The sequence below is a fragment of the Olea europaea genome, chromosome 17 (assembly GCF_002742605.1).
Source record: "Olea europaea var. sylvestris chromosome 17, O_europaea_v1, whole genome shotgun sequence".
NCBI classification, from domain to species: Eukaryota; Viridiplantae; Streptophyta; class Magnoliopsida; order Lamiales; family Oleaceae; genus Olea; species Olea europaea.
Window position 1 is genome coordinate 15293357 of NC_036253.1, and position 10129 is coordinate 15303485.

Sequence of the window (10129 nt, forward strand, 5' to 3'; positions counted from 1 at the left end):
AACAGTGTCAATGCACCATCTCCATGGTCTCCACCTCTTTTTATCTCTTCAATTTGTCCAATTCCAACATGTATCCTATACTAATTGGCACGTAGGCCTAAATGAAATTGGACTCGCAGGCCCATAGTAACAATAATAATAATGGACTCGCAGGCCCAAAACAATTAAGAGCTCGAAGACCCATAAAACAACAAAAATAAAAATTAACCATTCAACACATCCATATGGTCGAGTCCATAATCGTCCACTAATAATACATTCATCACATAAATGTATACCTATATAATATCTAATATTATATGCAAATAAGTTTCAAGTTTCTAGCAATTAAGTCGTCTAAACTCTTTTAGACAAATGGATCGGAATAATTAAATAATTGATTAATCATATTAATCGATTATTTAATTAGCGGGAATATTTATTTAATTAAATAACAAATTTTAATTAAATAACAAATTAGAGTCCAACTCTAATTCAACAATTATATGGGGGGTTATTTAATTAAAATCAAATCTTAATTAAATATCAAATTAGAGTCCAACTCTAATTCAACAATTATATGGCGAGATTATTTAATTAAAATCAAATCTTAATTAAATATCAAATTAGAGTCAAACTCTAATTTCAAAATGTAAGGCGGTTGAATTTAATTAAAATCAAAATTTAATTAAATGACAAAACTAGAGTCTAACTCTAATTTCAATATTTAAGGGCGAATGAATTTAATTAAAATCAAATTTTAATTAAATGGTAAAGCTAGAGTCTAAACTCTAAATCTAAGATTTTAGGGCGAACATGTTTAATCAAAATCAAATTTTAATTAAACATCAAATTAGAGTCTAATTCTAATTAGAACAAATTATAGGGTGAATTGATTTAATTAAAATCTAATTTTAATTAAATAGCAGATTAGAGTCAAACTCTAATTCCAAAAAGAAATTTAGGGCAAGACAATTTAATTAAAATCAAATTTTAATTAGACGTCAAATTAGAATCCAATTCTAATTTCTAAAATATTTTTGGGCGAATAATTTAATTAAAATCAAATTTTAATTAAACACTAAATTAGAATCCAATTCTAACTTAAATTGAATTAAGATTTTAATTTAGGATAAAACTCCTAAATAAAATAAAATTCAATTTAGGGTCAAAGTTTAATATTTAAGTCAAAATCCAATTTTAACGAAAATATAAAATGTCGTCAATTTTAAATAAAATTTTAATTTGGGTCAAAATTAAATTATGGGTCAAACCCAATTAAAATTAATTTTAAAACAATTTCAAAATTCAAATTCAAAACCATTTTGAAAACTTGCAAATTGACCCAAGTTTGAAATTAACATCGCACCCTTTCAAGATTTAAAATTGCAGAACAAGTCCCGTTTTAAAATATTGCAAAACGACCCATTTCCCTTAATGCAGCCGGCCCTCCAAATTTCGAAAATTGCAGAGCAGCCCTTTATTTAAAATTGCAAAATCACCCCTTTATTCTTTAATTGCAGGGGGCACCCAGAAATTTCGAAAATTGCAGAGAGGCCCTCATTTTCCATCACCCCAAAACCGAACTGAAAAACCTAAGTTTCCTTTTCCCTTTTTTTTTTTTTTGTTTTCCCTTACTTCTTTTGGCGGCGCCACTTCTTCTTGGTTTTAGGGGCGCCGCCGGCTTTAGGCCGGCGACTTCGTGCCGTCGTAGCAGCGCGCGGCGCTGCTACGATGAACAGCAGCAGCGCCGCGCGTTGCTGTGTTACAACAGCGCTGGCCTGGCGCTGCTGTAACGCTACTGTGTTACAGCAGCGCCCGGCCTGGCGCTGCCAAACCGGCAGCAGCCGCCCTCAATCGTCGGGCAGCTCCGGTTGCTGCCCCGATTTTAGATCCATCCAACCACCTTTTTTTTTCTTTTTAATTCCGAAATCAGATTTCAAAATTTATGAAAATCGAATTTTCATTAATTGCTAGGAACAAGAAAAATATAACAATCAACTATTGACTGCCCAAATATATTAAACAATTTCTAACAAACACAAAGCAGCTCTGATACCACTGTTGGGAATCTACTTATACATGCACAGCGGAATTTAAAATAATTTTCGATTCCCACCAAGAATCGCCTTTGTGTTTAGATAGAAATTGTGATAAGATTGTACCTTTTTCAGATCTGCAATCCTTTTGCTTTTCTTTTCGTTCCACAACCTTGATTCGCCACCACAGCTGTCCAATTGTCCAGCCTCCAACGGTGATCCACACAAAGAATATGATTGCAGCCTCTAGGGTTTTCTCTTGTGCCAGCAAAAATAATGAAAACCTTAATGGACCTCAAACCCTAATTATGTATTTATATAAACCCAAACAGGCTCGGCCTGGTCCGGTCCAATAATTAATTAATCCATTAATTAAACCCCGGTCCGTGAATTAATTAATCCAATTAATTAATTCGAAAATATAAATAACAAATCCAATTAATTAATTTATCCAACGATTGTTAAATTAACCAATTGGCAATTTACAATCTTCCAATTCTCTTTTGTGTGCGACCCATTAGGTTCCCGACCACGATGCCTAACGACGTGAAATATTATTTTGATCTAATCAAAATTGATAAATTAAAATACCCTTTTAATTTATCGTCAATTCACACTCGCCGTCCCTGATTGACATCTAGCAATGTGTCAGGGCAATACATGTGACGGAAAATGTCACGTGGTATGACAAAATCAAATTCGTTCGTTTACCGTGAAACTATAATCCCTTCGTCAATATGATTCGATCAATTACGAGATATGGAATTGTGTCAATCTCGATCATCGATCATATCTTTCACTCCACTATTAAGTCAATATAAATCGAAAACTCCTTTTCGACTTATGAGTACACCTTGGCCAAGGATTTCATCATTGACTTAATTGAATGAAATCAAGAATCCCAATGTCTGGGAATCTAGAATTCTTTTGTCCAACAATATAGGAATGAGAGTTGGAGTCATCTTGAGAACTTTTCTTACCAGAAATCTTGGATTGTTCTCTTTGTTTTCTGGCCATAATGACATGCCAATGATTCTTAACAGCATTGTCTGTTCTACCTGGAAAAAATCTAGATATAAATGCCCACTTATTTCCATGTATTCTATGGGCTGCAAGAAGCCTTTCTTCTTCTTCTTCAGTGAATGGCCTCCTGTTTATTCTTGGATCGAGTTGATTAAACCATCTCAATCTGCAACTTTTACCTGCTCGCACGTGTTAAACACATAATTTAAATAAATAAGTATAATATATGTTTAACATCTTGAGCTTTTAAATAATAAAAAATCAGCACGGTATAAGAGGAATAGGATGTTTCATCGTCACCCAATTGTATATGAAACTTGTTCACATCGTATGCATTTGATAAAAAATAAAAAATAAAATGTATTTAGCAATTGTGAGGGGACATGTTGAAAACATATTGTCAAATTATATATAATTCATTCATCTTCCTAAACTTAAATTTTTTTGAAGAGTTGGGTTCAATAGATCCAAATTCTTTAAAGATGCTAAATTCTTTTGAAAGTGAAAAGTAATAGTACACAGCATTTTTATCTAAAAAATTATACAATTAAAAATGGGAAAAACTCGATTCTATATACACTATATGCGCTCGCACACTTACATATGTTTTATAAAATATATTTCAAAAAAATATTAATTTGAAATTTTCATAATTGGATGACACTGAAACATGAGTTCCGACTTGTTTATAATGTAAATCACCACATCTAAAAGTTTAACATGTATTCCGATTTGATTAGTAATAATACTCTTTGTTTAAGTGAAATTCTTCTAATTAGTCTTAATTACTAATTACCTAATATACATATATGCTATTATAATATACACATGCAAATGTTATTATTATGGAAGAAAACAAGGAACCCTAATTTCTTAAACAGTAATAGCTAAAGAATTATCCAAGGAATCGAAAATAAATACATATACATATCTATACATACCTGATCTTCCTTTAAGTTTTTCAGCAATGGAATTCCAGTTTTGAGGGCCATATTGTTGGACAAGCTGCCGGAGTTTTTCATCTTCAGCAGGTCTCCAGTGCCCTCTTTGACAAGTCCTTGCTTCATCATGACTAGAGCCACCACCTATTTCCTCCGTCATGTACCCTGTTAACTGGGAATTTTCTAACCTCAGAAAAATACAGAAATTATAACACTCTACAAAAATTAATGGGTTGGTTTAGAGATGAAATTTGCAGAAATTTTGTTGGTTTTCCCCTTAGCTACTAATTGAACTGTACGTGTAGGAGATGAAACAACCCTATTTTATTAAAATTGATAGATGATTATTTTAATATATTTTAATGTAAAATTTATTGAAAACAAAGCTTAATTTGTTGTTGATCGTGGAAGATTATTAAATTTTGATGTTCCATTTTTTAAAGGTCTCCAAGTCTTTATACATTGGTTTATCATATTTCAGTTTAAACGATGTGGATTTAATCTTAATCCCACTTGCTTGTTTGAGCTTTCTGCAGAATTTGATTGTTTCAGTTTACCCTTTTTTTTTTTTTTGGGTGCTTAACTATACTAAGCCCTTGTTTGGTTTAGATTAAAGTTTATTTTAATCTAAGTTAAAGTCAAACAATCAATATTAACCATATCTTTTAGAAGTTCCACAACTTTTCAACCACACATTTCAAAAACTTCTATTACAATCTACTACAAAATCTAATTTTAATCCCTACCAAACACCCTATAAATCTTGAGATTTCATCTTAGAAGCTCAATCGTGTTAGAAGACTAATCCAAACCTTTATAACAAAGATAACCTTGATCTCTGTCTTCATACTTCATTTTGGTTTGTTCTGTCTCTAATACCTCAAAAGACGTAAATGAAAAGAATCAATATCCTTAAGGAGAATCCTGTTTCAGAGATAATTAAACTCTCCATTATGCTTCTCAGTAGTCCGCGCTTTTCATATAGAGGAAAAACTGTCGAGTAAAACATGTATGTTGTTGGAGCTACTAAATATTAATGAAATGAACTCCCTTACCATTGCAGAACTGAATGGAACTCTAGCAACTAAGAAAAGAATAGTAGAAATTTCAAACAAAAAGTACCAAAAAATTAAGAACTCCTGGTATTGATATGATAAGGGGTCTTAAATAATGACATTTTATTGTTCTTTGATTAAAATATTGTCTAATTTGTTATGTATTATGTTTAATAGGTAAAATTCATGATTTGATTAAAAATTGGAGAAAACAAACTTTGTGACGGACCTCACGACGAAGAAGTGAGAGTGTTAGGTTCAATTGGATGAGAAAAAAGTCAAAGGAATTAAATATAGTTAAAATATTATCAAACATCAATTTAAAACCGAAATAATCATACTCTGGATTTTTAGCCTCAAATTGAATCCCATTTTTGGCAGAGTAAATATTCAAATTAAAAAATAATATATCTATAACAATTATAGTTCTTTGAGTTAAATTTTCAATGCATTTGAATCACCTCAATCGAATATCGAAAAAGAAAATTATAACAAAAATAGCTTCAACCAAAATATGGGTGCTTGAGGAGTCCACAAACAAGCAAGGTGCGCACCCTAAGTATAATAAAAGGAAAACCTGATCTTTCTTATTTTTGTTTTGGTAATAATTCAATGCAATCCATTTAGTATCCTTTAAATACCAAAACTCGACCAAAACATGGGGATCCTTGATTCGACTTAAATTTCATCATATTCTACATATTTAGGAAGGGAAGAACAAGTTTAAACATCAATTAAAGGCGAGTCATATAAGGATTTTAAAGATTCATAGCTCAGTTTCAAGATTTGAGTCAATCATGTGGATTACTTCTACTTCTTCCGTCTTTCTTATTTTCTGGTACTGTTTTTCGATTATTCTTGTATTGATTAGTTGGAAGAATGAATGCAACTCATCAAATTAGTTTCTATAACACCAAGGATCTACACTTAAATGAACACGTGGATGTTTTGTTATAGAACAAAACATTGGAGACCCGCTAAGAGATTCTACATGGATAACTATCTGAGTGTCAGTGGTTAATCTCTAATGTTCGGTAGTGGAACTGGTCCTATAACTTGAGGTTATCATAGTGCCTTGTATGAGGACAGTCATACTTTGACGGTGTTGGATGTTGCTCTGCCAAGGGCCGCTAATACAATATCGTTCGGGTATGTTAAGAACCATATGAAGATTGTGAATAACCAATAGAGGATTCCTCACTTTTAGATAGTAAGAGATTGTGATCTGCATTTTGTTCAATTAAGTCAATAACGAAATCCTTGGTCGAGGTATACATATAAGTCGAAAAGGAGTTGGGAATCTATAACAACTCATTCGTATTACTTACGACCACGGTTTCATTCGTCACTCCAATGTTTTGTTCTATAACAACTCATCCACGTGTTGGGAATCTACTTATACATGCACAGCAAAAAATTAAAATTATTTCGATTCCCACCGAGGATCCCTTTGTGTTTAGATAGAAATCGTGATAAAGATTGTACTTTTGAAGAATTCTGCAAATCTTTTGCTTTTCTTTTCGTTCCAGCTATCTTGATTTGCCACCCACAGCTATCTAATTGTCCAGCCTCCAACGGTGATCCACACAGAGAACAAGATTGCAGCTACCAGGGTTTTCCTCTTGTGCCAACAAGAATAATGAAAACCATATGGATCTCAAACCCTAGCTATGTATTTATATAAACCCAAATGGGCTCGGCCCAGTCCGGTCCAATATTTAATTAATCCATTTAATTAAATCCGGTCCGTGAATTAATTAATCTAATCAATTAATTCGGGGCTATAAATATCCAATCCAATTAATTAATTTTATCCAACGATTGGATGAATTAATTAATTGGCAATTTGTAATCTTTCAATTCTCTTTTGTGTGCGACCCATCAGGTTCCCGATCACGGTGCCTAACGACGTGAAATATTATTTTGATCTAATCAAAATTGATAAATTAAAACACCCTTTTAATTTATCATCAATTCACACTCGTCGTCCCAAATTGACATCTAGCAATATGTCAGGGAAATACATGTGATGGAAAATGTCGTGTGGTGTGACAAAACCAAAATCGTTCGTTTACCATTAAACTATAATCCATTCGTCAATATGATCCGATCAATTACGAGATATGGAAGTGTGTCAATCTCAATCATTGATCATATCTTTCACTCCACTATTAAGTCAATATAAGTCGAAAACTCATTTTCGACTTATGAGTACACCTTGGCCAAGGATTTCACCATCGACTTAATTGAATGAAACGCAGATCAGAATCTCCTACTATCTAAGAGTGACAAATCATTTATTGATCAATCACAACCTTCATACGATTCTTGACGTACCCTAACGATATCATATTAGCGGCCCTTTGCAGAGCAACATCCAATACCGCCAAAGTATGACTGTCCTCATATAAGGTACCATAACGACCTCAAGTCAAAGGACCAATTCCACTACCGAGCGTTTAGAGATTAACCACTAACACTTGAATAGTTATCCATGTGGAATCTCTCGGCGGGTCTCCAATGTTTTGTTCTATAACAAAACATCCACGTGTTCATTTAAGTGTCACTACACTTTAGCTTATGAGATCAGCTACTTACTTCACAAGTAAGAAATGCCAGACGTGATGGTCTATCCGTAATAACGATATCCGTATCTCGTTATTACTTACGACCACGAACAATTTAAGATTCAATCAGATGTAATTTGTATCTCACAATCACAACTCCTTGTGATTAACAATTTACGAAAATTTGAATCTACGGACTCTATTATTTATTTAATTTGTCTATTAATTAAATAATAAATCTGTCATTAAATTGCATTAATTATATATCAAAAGTATTTATATCCAAAGTTGATTGGACCTAAAGCATAATACTTACAGATTAGTTGGAAGAATGAATGCAACTCATCAAATTAGTTTCTATAACACCATTTTGAGTTTCACGGGATACTAAAACATAAAAAGATTATTGTAATATTCTCCATAATCTTGTATTATATTGTTTTCATAATAGTTTGACTATAAAATTAGTATAAAAATTTCTTTTCAATTATTTATGAGCATACTAGAGCCTTTTCTTTGTGATCCATAGACGAAAAAACTATGCAAATTCATCGTTCCCTACAATCATAATGGAAATAAGGCAGCAAAAAGTATGATATTCCTTGCATATCCCAATCTATAGAGAATATTAGTAAATTAGTATAATAAAGATCAAATAGAGAACAAAAAAATAAAAAATAAAAAAATAAAAAGAAGAAGAAGAAGAAGAAATGAAAAGGAAGAAATTGAATAACTATTAAACATGCATTAAAAAGGAAGATTAAGATCATAGATATTTTCGAAGAAATAATATGTACCTTGAATTCAAAGAGAGGAAGAGGAGACCAGAAGGAGAAAAAAACTAATGTGATAAGTTGTTGAAGAGAGAGGGGTGGTAGGGTGGGGAATTTGATTCGAATGATTATATGGTTTAAAACAGTAAAGCTTCCAAGCAAATTTCAAATAGGCAATTAAAGTCTTGTTATTCTAGATGTCTTGGCTTATATATAAATATTCAGACTTGGTTGCTAGAATGGATATAAATATATTTTTAAAAAAAAGTGAAGTTTTAATGGGTTTTGTTGATGGTTTCAGCAGATTTTTTAATTTTAAGGGCTGACTCTATGTTTAGAATTATAAAGAAAAATTGAAATTTTACTAATCGTAAGAAAAATTAGTCAGCACGTGCAGAAATGTTCATGTGCATCCTTTTTTGGAAAATTTTTACATAATTTTACCATGGAAATTAGTTATTGTTCTAACGATTATATAGAGTAAACAAAAAATGTAGAGAAGATAAGGTGACACGTTTCCTATATTTGAGTAAAAAGTACTGAACAAAGAATAATAATCAAAAATATCATATTAGTATATATCTTACTTAACCTTATTCAGTTTTATTCGTTAAATTATCATATAGCTATCGCACGTTCAACTTTATGAAGCTATATTTTCTCGGCTTGGCATGGTAGGGTCTTGTGATGACCAAGTTTCAAGAATTTTTGTTTGTAAACTGAGTTTAGTCACATAAATATGTGAGCGCACTATTTGCATACATTTGGGAGCCTAAATCAATGTACTCTTCATGCAGATTGTAAGTCAAAAACAAACTTTAGGGGTTTTACCACAATGAATATATAAAAGTGATTTCTTGACTGGTTGATTATTCTATACCCCCACGAAATTAAACACTTCTCAAAAAGCTGTTTTTAAAACGAGCTTATCCATCATCATCATCTTTTATCAACTAAACAAGACATCTCCAGCAGTGGGTGTAAAATCAATATCTCTAAACCTTAAGCAGTGGTAAACTGGTGATGTGCCTGTTCACTAGAATATGTCTAATATCAAATAATGGTGTTTTTTTTTTAATAATAAATTGAATAAACATTGTGTGTGTGTGTGTGTAAGCAAAGCAACGGCTCCTAGAAGATAATTTTCATGTACACACATATTGATATTGAGCATTATACATACTCTAAAATTGATCACTAGAATTCTCATTATCTAAGACAAATATTTTCCTCTCAAAATCTGGTGTTAATTCTATTTTATAATTAAGCTTTAAATATTTTTTTAGTGATGGTTTTTTCCAGCACAAAATAAATGATTAATTTTATTGTTTGAGAAAAATAATAGAAAAATATCTGTTGACATCTTTTTGGTAGTGTTCGTAACGTATCTATTTGAATAATCTCGTATGAAAGTTTAAAACTAACTACTACAACCACAAACCTTAACTCATATATAGGTTTACCTTTGATGAATCGTGCATTGAAAGGTTTGGAATAGCTTTCAAGAATATGTAAATTGTAAAGCAATTCAGCCAATTACTTGCAGACCTGAAACTAGATATGCATTTCTCCAAAGTGTCTTTATAAATAGTGAAAACAATAATATACCCTTCAGGCTTCATCTCACCTTTCGAAGATTAAACCTCAACAAACAAACTTTGAATAATCCCATTCAACTATTTGCTATAATTCACATTATATTTTATTTTCTTGAAAAACTAACAAGAACGAAATACGTCAAAGAGGATATAA

At 31.7% G+C, this 10129-nt stretch overlaps 1 protein-coding gene across 2 annotated transcripts in view; it reads right to left on the reverse strand.

Moving 5' to 3' along the window:
- Positions 1–8542, reverse strand: part of LOC111365291 (transcription factor MYB52-like) — a 14892-nt gene extending 6350 nt beyond the window's left edge. The window contains exons 1-3 of one of the 2 annotated variants that reach the window (XM_022985737.1): positions 8402–8542; positions 3983–4147; positions 2925–3220 (exon numbers count right to left, since the gene is read on the reverse strand). In XM_022985737.1, the coding sequence (XP_022841505.1) occupies positions 2925–3220; positions 3983–4142 (456 nt within the window). In that variant the 5' untranslated portion in view covers positions 4143–4147; positions 8402–8542. Of the gene's footprint in view, positions 1–2924; positions 3221–3982; positions 4155–8401 lie in introns of both variants that reach the window. The other variant, XM_022985736.1, reaches the window with a different exon arrangement.
- Positions 8543–10129: the final 1587 nt, after the last annotated feature.